Source organism: Diachasma alloeum, unplaced genomic scaffold, assembly GCF_001412515.2.
Source record: "Diachasma alloeum isolate Michigan unplaced genomic scaffold, Dall2.0 Dall_scaffold_01604, whole genome shotgun sequence".
In the NCBI taxonomy this organism is placed as follows: Eukaryota; Metazoa; Arthropoda; class Insecta; order Hymenoptera; family Braconidae; genus Diachasma; species Diachasma alloeum.
The window spans coordinates 11987-26165 of NW_021681699.1; the positions used below are offsets into that span (position 1 = coordinate 11987).

The following is a 14179-nucleotide window of genomic DNA, read 5'->3' on the forward strand; positions in this document are numbered from 1 at the left end:
GACTTTCAAATTCGAACCAAGCAAATTCTTTTTTGGTAATTTTCAATTAACGATTTTGTTAGCCCAAACAAGACTTGTTTGACAACATGTTTGTTTTTCTCTCAGTGTAGCATCTAACAATTATTGGGGATTTTCTGCGCTCATCCAAACCTCATTAGAAATTTTCTGCTTTCATCCACACCTCATTACCAATTTTCTGCTGCTATCTAAAACTTATTAGGAATTTTCTCTTTTTACCCAACAGTCATTAGAAATTTTTTGCTCTCATCCAAACCTTATTTGCAATTTTCTGCTTCTGTCTAACATTCATTAGAAATTTCCTGCTTTTATTCTGTGATCGAGCACAAGTTATTCAATGCATGCGATGTTGAAGCAGATAATTTTTTCATGCCCTCCCACTATTTTCAGTGAACTGCCGTATCCTCCGCTTCTGAGTTACCTAACTTTTTATGTATTTTTTGGAAAAAATAACTTTCAATTTATTTCCCCGCAGAAATTGAGCTGATAGATAGAACATCACTTTTGCCGACTTATCGTTATTATTTATGCAATTTTGCCCCCTAGCTTAACAAGCAATTTAAGAAAATTGATTTTTTCCTCTTTTTTTGTAGTCAGGTTTTTATACTCATCGGCCTCATTTAAGCAAGCTAGTTAGATGGCCAATTACTTAAAATCGATTTTTTTCGCAGAAAAAAAGATTTTTTTTTATTTGCGTAGAAATGCAGCAGATAAAGAGCAGATGATTTAGGCATACTCGCCATATTGGTCCGAGGACACTGGCTGCCTAACTTTATTAGACTCCACTTCTGAACAAAGATACCCATTAAATATTTCTGCTCTTCAAGAGATCCTCTACGTTCCTTCAAAAATATTAAAAAAACTTACAGCTTTATCCAGATTTCCATCTGCAGCCACCAGCACCCGTACCCCGTACCTCTTTCGCAGCATTTTATGTATGCTCTTCATCTTCGTATTGAGATCATGATCAGCGATTTTTCCGGATATAGCTATCGTCTTGTCCTCCTTTAACACCTTGTCCTTAACCTCCTTGGCCTCAGCTTTTGCCTTTGCATCCTCCTTCATGAAATCCTGTATCTTCATAAGCCTGTAGACAAGTCTCTCCGTTCTCGTGTCAACATCAACGACCTTCACGAGCTTCAGATCTCGTCTCCTCGCCAGTTTCTCCGCCTCCTGGAGAGTCATCACTGTCATATCATTGGTCTCCGAGAGAAGAGTAATTTTCGGAATGAATATCTTCCTCTTATTATTTCGCTTCTTGGGTTCTTCTGAAACCACATCACAATAGGTATTCCCATTTAGGTTAAACCACTTCGGTGTCACTTGCACTTGAATTGTTTGTTTATTGACGAAAGGACAAGTTATAATGCAAGGAATACACCTGTTGTACTTAAATATACGTAGAGACTTCCACAATGTGTGACTCGCCATTTCCTTTAGTAACCCTCGACCACAACCAACTGGTCCAGTTCACAGGCTGATAAACAGCTGACGCTCCGAAACGTCTCCTCGAAGTTTGGTTAGGGAACACATGCATGTGTAACACTCGATTTGCCCCCAAACGGAGTAGCTAATATATTATCTACAACTCATGTTATAATTTTTAATATAATTTTGTGTTAACGTGCTCATGATGATGAGTAATAAACAATTCCATTTCTTATTTTCGATGAGAATCAGATATATGCTGAAAGAGTATAGTTTCGGGAGCCGAAAAAGGTGAGTTAAGGTTATTTTCTTTGAATATGCGTCTTTGGGTGCTGAATTTTGTATTCGGCAGGAATGGTGAAAGTTTTTTAAATCATGTATGTTAAGGTCGATCTGCTTGTAGTGATTGTGATCGAGATCAGCTTTTGCGAGGATATTTATTGACGTTTTTCTTGATGTAGATTCTGTCTTTGCAGCGACAGATAGGGCAACACGCACTAAAATTATTCTCTTCAGATATTTTCTACTAAATTCCCTTGGCTCAAATTTTCTAAATCTTCATTCTATTTTTCTTTTCTTCTCATCAAGAAATTAAAACAAAAAAAATGAGAAAATTTCAGCCGCGGAAATTCTCTAGAAAATTTCTCAATAGAGTATGTTGTATAGAAGAATCGAATTCTTTTGACTTTTTCGATAGAATATTTTCCAATGAACATTTCAATAGAATCGGCCAAAAACTAATAGAAAGTTCAATAAAAATCCAAAAGAATTGCCTGATCAATTCGCTAGGTTTTTCTATTCAATTTTTTCATCTGTGAAAACTGACTGAGTGATGCGATGGAGATGAACTTGATCACATTTACAATCTTGGTACAATTCCGATTCCTCTGGCGCTCTGATTTGACAGTCGTTTTCCGGAGTATTTTATTTCAGGAATTTCGGAAAAATAATGAAAAAATTCCATCTCAATTATCTATCAAGATATAAACAATTGAATATTGAAAAAATCAAAATCATCAATTAATTATCCTTGAACTTTTTGATAAGTTCTATAATATCCATAAGAAATGTTATAACAAGTAATCTCAGTCACAAGAAAGTCTTCTACCGTCCTTTTACATCATTTTAAATTTCATTAATGAAAAAAAAATTAATTAACAACATAAATTTCAACGATTATCAAGTCGAAACAAAATGGGGACGATTATGATAACCGAGATGCCAAGTTTAGGTAATATGTATCGATATATTTTTGTCTCGGAAAACTGAAAAAATATTTTTAAAAACTATCTCAATTATTTTTTAGAATATTTTTAAAATTTCCCATTTTTTCTTCCGAATGGAAGTATTGCGGATGAAAATTTTTGCGATCTTCTAATTTTGCCTGGAAATGATGTAGAATGTCATGAAACGTGAAGATATGATGTTTTTAGAAAATGTGTGTATGTATGTCCGAAAGTGTGTGGTCATTTTTTTGGAAAATTTTTATAAATTACACCAAAAACTAGAAATCTGAAATTTTGTCATTTAATTGGTATTACTTTGGAGCATTTTGGGGCGCAGTTTTAGCTCAATCGGTGCAGTAGTTTTCGAGATGGAGCAGTCTCTCAAAAATTTGTTTTCATCAATCTCTCAAAAAGTATATGACCGAATTGAAATTTTTTTACGTCAAAATATTCCTTGTGATAATATTTATCGAATCAAATCATAATATGGGCTACCTATCTAGCGATGGTTTGCCAATAATTGACATTTTTCATTTTGATGAGAAAATCGGTGTACGCGCGATAACTGTCTGAAAAATCAAGATAGGAAGTTGAAATTTTGTAGGATTGTAGCTCTGATGGTGCCATTGGCTGGGATTGTAGATGGGTAGAATCGGATGAGTAGTTTAGGAGATATTGAACTTTTTCTGAAAAAATGTTATACTCAATAACTTCTAAACTACTGGGCTGATTCACTTTTTTTTTTGAAATATTCGTCATGGTATAATACCTTCTATTAAGATCAATCAAAATATGCATACCCGCCCATACAAAGTTTCCGAGATATCAGCGTTTTTCTGCTTTGTTTTATTCAAAAGTTCATGTGGTGTCCACAATACACGTAAAACTGGAAGTAAACATCTGAGATTTCGGCTACTGATTCGCATTATTAACCCACACTTGTCTATAAAATTTTGTGTCAATCGATTCAGTACATCCTGGCGTAGAGCGATTCATCCAAAAATCTTTTTTTTTTGAATCACACATCGTCATAGTATCAATGATTTTTTATATTTTCTATTATGTAATATTTGATGGAATGTCATAGCTATGGGGCGGAGACATAGGTCGGTGTGTCGGTAATATAAACCAATTCTCATTATTAAAAGTGTGGTCGTTAGTCAACGTTGTGTATCATAAATATTATATCATTACTTCTGCCTAAGTTGACTGGTGCTAGTATTTCGGTTTATTTTTCAAAATATTCGTCTCGATGTCGTCTATCTGAATCTGTCAAAACATATATAATCCGCCATATAAAGTTTTCGAGATATTTTAGTTTTTCTGTTTTTCGCTAAAAATCCTTATACGCGCTAGTTTAACAGATATTCAACTTTGTATCTAAAACGATTTTCTTGAATATCTCAAGTCTACTTCACCGATTTCATTAATTTTTTTGCTTCCGAATAGAAGCTTTGTAATCGTCCGATTTTCACATTCTCTAATTTTCATTGGAAATGATGTAGAATGGTCTGAAACGTAAAAATACGAAGTTTGGCGACCATGTCTGTATGTGAATATGTGCACCGCCACCTTCCCGATGGTCAATTTTTAGAAAATTGAGTAATTAAGTGGCTAAAATAATTCCAAAAAAATTTGAAATTTTGTCAGATTATAGGTCTTAATGAGAACTAGCTCTGTGCACAATTTCAGCCCGATCGGTCAAGGATTTTTTGAGATAAAGCGATTCGTTTTTAAACCGTTTTTCACAAATATCTTTAAAATTATTAAACCGATTTAAATTTTTTTTCTTTCAAAATATTCGTCTCGATACCTAGATCAACAAAAACATATATACCCGACCATACAAAGTTTTTGAGATATTTCCCCCTTTCTGTTTTTTCATTAAAATCCTTGTACGCGCGCTAACGTATGCAAAAATCAAGATATCAACTTAAAATTTGGACAGAATCGTCCTCCTATGATAACAAAGGTTCGTATTGAAGACGGGCTCAATCGCACCAGTAGTTTTGGAGATATTCAACTTTTTCTGAAAATCTATTATGTTGAATATCTTTAAAACTGCAAACGATTCCACTTTTTTTTCATAATATTCGTCATGATGTCCTCTACCTAGATCAATCAAAACATTTATACCTGTCCATACAAAGTGTTCGAGATATTCCCGTTTTTCTGTCTTTTCATAATCAAAATCCTTGTATTATGCAAAGTACCAGTACTCATGCCTGTCACAGGCACGAGGAACGGATCCATTCGGAAGCTTACTACCAATGGAATTGGTAGAAATGAAAAAAAGAAAAAGACTAATAACGCAAAAAGAAACGGTCGCATGCCTTCTATCGAATAGGCTCGAACCCCTGCTTGTTTTCTTCGGAAATCGTAGGTTATTAGATTAAATCCTCGACTAAATTAAAGCCAACTGACCACAAAGTTTTGTGAAATGAAATTTTTAGATCGTATCCGTATTTTGGTATGTATGTATAATATACATACATTGCGTTAAAGAAATCGTAATTATACCGAAGTCTTCTCCCTCTCAGCAAAAAATTCAATAATCTTAAAAAAGTGGAAACATTTTTATATTACAAAATGAATTAGTTTTATTCGAAATTGCAAAACGATCCAAAAAATTTGAACAACGTCAAAAGTGCTAAAGCGAATTATGAAGGTATAAAAGTGAAAAAAGGGAGTATTTATTCTAAAAATTTTGAACTATTTCTCCCCTCGCCCCTTAAACCCTCCAACCCCCAACACCCCAAGATTGTCAAAGAAGGAATAAAAGGGTAAAAATAAAATCAAAAATCTCCATAATTGAGGAGATATAATAGACATGGAATTTTTTCATTATTTTCCCCGAATTCCTGAAAAGATACTCCGGGAAACGACTATCAAATCGTGGCGCCATAGGAATCGGAATCATGCCCATTTTTCCATCCATGTTCACCATGACGAGAAATAAAATCGGTAAATATCTTGTATCCATATCATTCATGATTTTTTCTTTAAAAATTTACTAATTTTGGTTGGAAATATTTAGAAAATTTCTAGATGTTTTCAATTATACTGGTGAAAATTTATTATCATTTTCAGATCATCATTTGAGAATCATTTCACATCTTTGTGAGAATTATAGGTATATCGCCAACATATTAAAAGCGTTCGTTCCTTTTTTTTTCGTTCGAGGATCGTTCTGCCATTTATTGTTATGGTTTTCTATCTTCAAAATTTTTCTTCTGTCAATGCTTCATATATAGCTTTCTCAACATTCAAAACTGGGAAATCAGAAAATTGATTTTTTACACAATAGAATTCGAAAGAATTTGAGAAGATTATATAGGTCAGCTGAATTTTGAAAAAACCATCTCAGAAGAATCAACAAATTTAGAATTTCTTCTTCTATCCTGGTGGGATTATCCACTCACATCAGCTTAGAATATTCCGTGGGAAGAACGCATCATTTATGGATACATTGTTCTCGTTTCTTTGTTGTCAAGGAGTGAATATTTTAATAATTTTTTCATGTCAAGCGATCATTAATTCGTTAGTGATAACTCGAATTTTCAACCTTATTATGAAAATGGAGCATTGCATGCAATTAAATTTTTAATACATGGCGAATTTTCAATAAAATTTTTCGAAATTTTCACAATTTTCAATAATTGTTTTTGCTGTGTGAATTTGTAAATGAGTATTGACTTATAGAGTTGTATTGATCATATGACTCACAAATTAAGTGAAATACCGAATGAGCTAATTAGAAAAATTTATAAGTATTGACACCCACTTTTACTAGAGTATCAACAATCATTGAATTTCAGAAATTTACTCTCTGAATTACGTTCGAGAAAATAATTTTATGATTAAAATATTACTCCGTGATCATAGCAATTAGCCGATGAGTAATTCATTGCAATATGAAGAATTAACAACTAATAAATTGGAACATATCATTTTCATCATTCGCATTGCTTTTTGCAACGAGAACGATTACGAACAAGACATTAAATTTCTTTGGCATGAAATTAATGTTCAGTGAAATTCCGGAAGCGGAAAAATTCATAAAAATTCAGGAAAAAATACTATTACAATGATCATCAATTTTTCACTTCGAGAGTGAAAAAATGGAAGCTATTAAATTGTTTACATAAAAAATAATCATGGTCGTAGTCTACTTCGGTAAGTTGACTTTCTATTTTCCACTTTCAAGATTTTTTAAATGTTCTCTAATAGTTATGGGTAAATAGCAATTAAACTGTTGAAAAAAAGTAAATAAAATTTCATGCTCAGTTTAGTAGCAATTTTTAGAGGAGAAGCATTGATTTCAGTTTGAGAGGGAAAAGTTATGACATTTCAAATTTCATTGAAAATTCAATAGAAATCAACACTTTTTAATAGCATGAAGATAAAAACTCTCAAGTTACATGAATTTTCAACCGCACAATATTTACATTAAAAAGTTGTATTAAGAATAAAAGGCTGTAACTTAACATTCCATGACAGCAAAGAACAAGAATTAGAATGCTTATGTAATTATTTATATGAATTTTCAATTCACAAACAATGAAGGAGCAGAAGTCAAATTGTAATTTTAAGTTCGAATTTTGAATTTGAAAAATATTTTAAGAAATTCCAAGTACGGAACGATAGTATGAACAATAGATTAATTGAATTGCCGAGCGAACGGATTACAAAATTTCATAGCAACGTTGGGGTGCGCTTTAACCAAAGTTTCACCAAACATTGACTTCAAGCAATTTACTCTCTGAATTATGTTTGAGAGAAAGTTGAGAAATGAGTCACAATGAGAAAAAAAATGAATTGCTAATAAGTTGGGATATATTATTTTCTTTAGTAGTATTGCTTTTTGCAATGAGAATGTTTATGAACAATGAACATCATTGCCGCAATTGCGTGATGAAAAAGAAAAGACAACCTTTTAGTTTGCCTGAGGTAATAATGCAAAGTCTAAATTATTGAAGCTAGAAATATGACAATTTTAGGGCAGGTTCTATTCCTGATGTGAGCATTCATTGAGAGAATATTTTGAAAAATGAAGGGATGTGTTTCTTCATGAAATCCAGCTCTAGGAACTTCAAGAAAGTTTGCAGATTCCTTACAAAATCAGAGAACCGTCGGTCTTTTCCGAACATAAAATAATTTACGAGTTTTTCAAAGAATTCAAAATATAAGANGAAAGTTTGCAGATTCCTTACAAAATCAGAGAACCGTCGGTCTTTTCCGAACATAAAATAATTTACGAGTTTTTCAAAGAATTCAAAATATAAGAATTTCTGAAGAAACTTCAGGAAATCCAGAGGTTTTTCGGAAAGTAGAGAAGATTTTAGGTATTTCTCAAATATTTGTGAATTTTTGAAAAAAAAAAACAATGGGAGAACAATCTATAAAAAAACGCCGGAATTTTCCTAATAAAATTGATGAGTAGGAGGAACGTGACCCCGAACACTGCACTTTGAAATGAAAAAGCAAGAAATTACTTGAGAAATAGCTTGGATGTTTTCAAAGATTTCAGCAAAAATTTTCAACATTCTTTAAAAAAAATCACAAAAATTTTGAGATTTTAGGAAAAATTTTGAAAAAAAAAAAAACTGAAAAAGATCACAAAATGAGTGAAAAAGTAAAAATTGTGAAAAGGATCATGAAATGATGCCAAGATAATCCAAATGAATGAATAATCATTAGACTTGGTCATATAATTTTTCAAAAAGAAAAATAATTGAATGCTTTCATAAAGTAGTAAAGGAGAACGAACGGGGAGACGAAGATTATAAAATTTTGGGATGCGAGCACTTTGATATCTATCGTTTTGCACTCTAAATAGAATTTCACGGAAATTCAGAATCAATCACGTATTGAAATATTGAAATCGAACAGGTGATGAACCGAAACGTATTCTTTCCATTGATTTCAATACTTAGTACAATAAAATCCTAATGAATCATCAATTTTGGGGAGAAATAAATGAAAGAAAACAGGAAAGGACATCAACGTCGCGGCCGCTTGCGGCCGCGGCGGCGCTAGTCCTTTATAAAAAAAGCATGCATTGGAAACGGTCATGGTGAAGGACATGTAAAAAGTGTCATGGCGGCGCATGAAGGACGCATTCTCATGTGAACTTTCATGAGAATAAGCAATGCGGCCGCGACGGCGCTGTTCAAGAAAGCGCGCATAAATTACAAATCGGATTCTCTATGAGAAATGAAAAATTATTCGTATGATGATTGATAATTGGATAACTTGAAAGCCAAGAATGGAATGAAGCAAGTGGGAAATTACGCTTATCGTCATATAGTATTGTTATTTTTGCTTATTGTTATATTTAGTAATAGTTTATTAATTGCATATAAAGATACAGTAAAATCTTTGTTACAATGGGGGTGGTTTGTGACCTGAGAATACAAAAAAATTTGTGCTTAGGAACTAGAATTAGAAGTATTGCTGCTGTCACAGTCACTTGTACTTGATGAAAGTTCAAGTTTAATTGCTCTCATTTTACAACTATTTACAACAAAGGTAAAGACGGCCTTCACAATTTTCTTCCTATCTGAATTTAAAATAGGCGAAAGACTCGTCAAATTGGAGGGGTCTAAACCCTCCTTACCTAAGATCGAGAATAATTTAATTCTTTCTTGCATGTGTAGTGGACAATTTAGGACAAAGTGTGATAGGGTGTCAACGCAGGTGAAGGTGTTACAGGTCGGACAGGGTAATTCTGGATTAAAACTGTACGAGTTTCCATTCAGATATAGAGAGACATAGTACTGACTTGCCATTCTCAACTGCGCGAAGACTTTTTTCATTACGAGGGGAATATTCAATTTGAGATAACCGCGATCGAACAGGATACGGGTGTCCTGTATTTGAAAGTAGTGGGAGTGAAGAACCTGGTTGCCGATAGACTGCTGCAGATTGAGCTTTAGTCTCCCGAGTAGAGCAGGACCAGCCGTCCGCCACTCATGTGCCACAGGAGCATTTGCCAGATATGTAAAAGAGGGGTCCAAAGAGTTTATAAAGTCAAAAATTTGTGCAGCCCAGTTAAACTGGGTAGATTTGTCACTCTTCTCATATCTATCCACCTGACTCCTGAAACAGATGAGCGGCAAGCGATGATTGCCCATCTCGAGGATCCTGACCACCCAGTTCCAGGTCAATTCCCACACCTGCACAGCCAGGTCAAGCCTGCCTACCTCAACCTTCACCAATGCATTTCCCGTTGTGCGAGTCAGACCTAGTATGCTTTTATAAAAACTTGTCTGAACACGCTCGATCTCCTCCATGTATCTCAGACTCCAGATCTGACAGCCGTAGAGGAGAACCGACGACACCATTGTGTTAAACAGTGTGTGAATACGTTCTATGTTATGCAGTTTTGCAGCAGCTAAGCGAGCCTTTGCTACAGCGCTCTTCATTTCTGTACGAAAGACACCAGATGAACTAAAAACGATACCTAGATATGTGAATTCGTTCACAATCTCCAGCTCAGTACTGCCATACAAAAATTTAAGGCCCGAGGGCCTTTTACCACCGCCATTACAGTATAAAATTTTTGTCTTAGATTCATTTACAGTTAGACTATTTTTATCACAATATTGTTTTAGTATTTTTAGCTTAGTTCGAACATCTGCTACATTTCTACCCAGGATTGCAAGGTCATCTGCGTACTTGAGGAGCAAAACGTCTGTTTTATGGTTTAATCCTACACTGTATGATCCTTTCGACCTAAAAACATTCTCCATGTCTGATATAAAGAGTATAAAAAGAAGTGGACTCAAAATTTCGCCCTGCAAGACCCCTTCGGTGATTTCAGTTTCTTTAGTTAAACCTTCTGGGGTTCTTACTCTGAGCGTGGCCTTGCTGTACAATTCAGCGATAATCCTTACAATCCTGGAGCTGATACCCAGCTGGAGCGATTTCTGCCATAATTTCTCGTGATTGACTGTGTCGAAAGCACGCTTAAAATCCACAAAAATAACAAAAGCCTTTCCCTTCGGGTGAGAGAGATTGGTGTGAATGCACTCGCTCAGGGTGTAAATATTGTCTAAGCAACCTCTCTTCGTCCTAAAACCCGCCTGCCCTTCAGGGAGAATGTTGCGCTGCTCAACTCAATTATATAATCGCTCATTTAACAAACTAGTGAAAATCTTGGTCACATGATTTATCAACGCGATGCCCCTATAATTATTAGGATCTTTTTTATCTCCTTTCTTGAATAACATAGATAAGATTACATTTCCCCAGGCTACTGGAACTGATTCAGAAGAAAGAATTTTGTTGAACAGGGTTAGCAGATATAACTTCCAATTCTGTGGCAGAGCTTTATAAAATTCGTTCGTAATATTGTCCTTCGCAGATGCTTTTTTATTCTTACTAAGTTTCAAAACACGCTCTAATTCTTCCAGTGAGAATTCAGCATCTAGTTCGGGGTCTAAAACCCCACCGAGGTCCATTTGGATACAAGATATGGGTGGATAAATGTTGGCGTAAAAATTCTCCCACTCGGATTTGGAAACTTCAGGCTGCGAGTAATGGGGTTTTTATACTTATTTATTGCTAGCCAGAATTCATTTGCACTCCTCGAGTTGTTCACTTCCTCAATCAAATTATTAATATAATCTCTCCATTTGTACGTGCACGTTTTTTTATACTCGCTTAAAGCTGTATCATATTCATCTTTTAAATTAACATCATAATTTGCTTTTACATATTTTGTCAGTTTTTTATTTGCTATCTTCTTCAACTCGTGACATTGCTGGTCGTACCAAGATTCTTTAGGAAACCAGTTTCTGTTGCATTTTACTTTTTTAATTAGGCCTATACGACGAGAAGCGTCGCGAATAGGCACAGGACATTATACAAGTCATCGACAGTTTCACAGCCGAAATTTTTACCCACCTCAGGGGCCCATTGCATCAAATTTGCAAACTCTCCTGACTTATTTTTGTCTCAGCGAATTGAGTGACGGATAATGTTTGATTCTTCTGTGACGTTATCTGAGAGCTGTCGCTCATTTAGGGTCAGTAAAACCGGGAAGTGATCTGAGAAGGTCACCTTATGTACCACCTCAAGGTCGTTCACCGAGTGTGCCCCAATAAAATTTGTCCAAGCCAAGTCTATGGTACTACGAATATTGTTCTTACTCTTATTCATTTTATTTTTATTTTTATTTTTACCATTTTTGGAATTTGTTCCCCTAGAGTGACGTATATAAGTGATCTGAGCCGGGCTATCACTCTCAGTTTTCCCGTTTACTAAGATAAAGCCTACTTCTCTCATAAAGTCTGTCAGAATTTCTCCTCTCTTATTTATGACAGAGTCGCTCGTCCGCCCTTGGGCAGATAAATTTGTTGCACAAAGAGACTCTTCCGGGAGGTCCTCCGGTGGACCCACCCTGGCGTTAAAATCACCGACCAAAAAGAATGAATGATTTGTAAATCTCAATTGTAGGTTCTCGACTGTGGCCCGGAAAAGTCTCAGTATCTCTTTCACTTTACATTTAGGGTTGAAATAAACAGACCCGATAATCAGGTCAATATCCTTACTACAAACATGAACAAAAATCCAACTTTTACATGATTCTAAAACTGTCACCTGATAATGTTTTTTGGTAAGGATGAGTAGGCCACCAGATGCGTGGCCTTTTGTTTTTTCCTTCACAGCATTGACCCAGGTGTGGTTGAAGTCATCCCAGGCGCGGTTCATCTTCGGCGGCTGAACACACCAGGTTTCAGAGATGCAGATTATGTCTTCGTTTAGGAACTGGCGGTTTGGGTATAGGTTGGCGAAACCCCTTGCATTCCAGAGAATAAGTTTGATTGGCCTTGGAGACGTGGGGGCTTGATGAGTCCTGGATAAACAGGATCGTTTTTTGGAGAAGGCTGCATGGGAAAAGGAGGTGCTACTATGTTTGGCACGGGTAAATTAGGAGTTGAGTGATGAGGAGTTGTAACCGGGAGCGTTGTGATAGGAGGAGTTTCATGAAGAGGGGTTGTACCAGGGAGAGTTGTATCAGGAGGGAATGTACCAGAGGAAGTAGTACTAAGCGGCAGGTTGTTACCTCGGGGAGGTCTTGGTAGACCTCTTACTAGAACTGATTGCGTATCGTCCCAGCGCCACCACTCGTTGTTAATAATCAACTAGTTTCCAGCAATTTTCACAGAATCGCCCTTGGCCCTCAAATCTCTCGCAATCTCTCTTAACCTTCTACTTATTCTCATTTCGTTAGCTGTGAGCTCGTTCTCCACGTAAATATTCGTACCCGCCAAAATTGTACGTTTGGATTCCATAATTGAACTTTTATCTGCTTGTCTATGCAGTTTAACGTTCACTATACTGCTGGCCTGACTTCGTGCCCCAATTACTTGTGCTTCCTCTGCAGCATCTGCTTATTGTTATATTTATCACACATGCAGTCACTCCAAAATATGTTTTGGGTGTTTGGGAAATTGCTTTTTTCTCCATAATATAGTATGGTTATTTTTGCTAATAAATTAGCAATACTCTTCCGAATTGTCATTTTGCATATTATTTTTTTCTGTCGTATATAATTCATCGTTTGATAATCCTCTTAATAAAAAAGCATCCATTGGAAACTGTCATGGCGGAGGATATGCATTTGGAAGTATCATGGCAGCGGCCGAAACACGCATTCTCATATGAGCTTTCATGAGATTGAGCAATGCGGCCGCGACGGCGCTATTTAAAAAAGTGCGCGTGAATTACAAAGTGGACTCATAACCTGAATTAAGAAACAAACATCGTGTATACATTAAATACATCAGTGCATATTTTCTACACATGGATTTGTTTATAATGAGGGGATGGGAAATTAGTTTTTGGTGATGGATGTTAAAAATTGAAAGGTAGTTGAAATGATTGTAATTAGATGAACTTGAATGTCAAGAGTGGAATAAAATAGAAATGATTAATTGCTTTCATCACAATATATTCAATATGTTTTGGCTCCTAAATTAACAATTCACTTCCGCATGGAATTTCTATAACGGTGGATTTTCCAATTGAATTCAATGATTTATTGTATTCAATTTATTGACATCGCCTCAATGTTGGCAGCCAGCATTGCCTCAAAAATATTGGTTTGAAAATAATTTTTTTCAACAACAGATGATGCAATCAATCTCATGATCGAACTTGGTCAAAGTGGTATTGGGAAGAATATTTTAAATCATAGTTAGATTCATTTAAACAGTTATTTTTTCAATTATCGTCGAAAAACGATCGGTCACATACACACACACATGCATACATCCGGACATCCTCCTATTATAAAAAAAGCATGGCATCGACATCTCGAAAGGAGAAAAGTCGAACTCGAAAAAACTCGAACACGCTGGCATATGCGCAGTAGAATTGGGCACATCTCGAATGCATAATCGAATGTGAATCGATTCTCCAAAAGTCGAGAGTGTAACTCACATGTGCTCGCGTTATGGTCTACACGTGAATTTTTTTTTACCGGTAACAAATTGCAT

The 14179-nt window shown here is 35.3% G+C and overlaps 2 protein-coding genes across 2 annotated transcripts; both read right to left on the reverse strand.

Annotated features, from left to right (window-relative positions):
- Positions 1-885: 885 nt before the first annotated feature.
- LOC107046622 (translation initiation factor IF-3) lies at positions 886-1719 on the reverse strand (the record flags this gene model as incomplete). The annotated part of the gene is given in 1 exon segment (XM_015269280.2): positions 886-1719. A coding segment is annotated over 1 exon segment (564 nt), but the record flags the coding sequence as incomplete, so codon positions are not given.
- Positions 1720-9056: 7337 nt separating this feature from the next.
- On the reverse strand, positions 9057-11137 carry LOC107046621. The gene is made up of 3 exons (XM_015269279.1): positions 11059-11137; positions 9292-10626; positions 9057-9079 (listed from the first exon to the last, which is right to left on the reverse strand). Exons 1-3 carry the CDS (start codon positions 11135-11137, stop codon positions 9057-9059), a joined length of 1437 nt encoding a protein of 478 aa, XP_015124765.1.
- Between the last annotated feature and the right edge of the window lie 3042 nt (positions 11138-14179).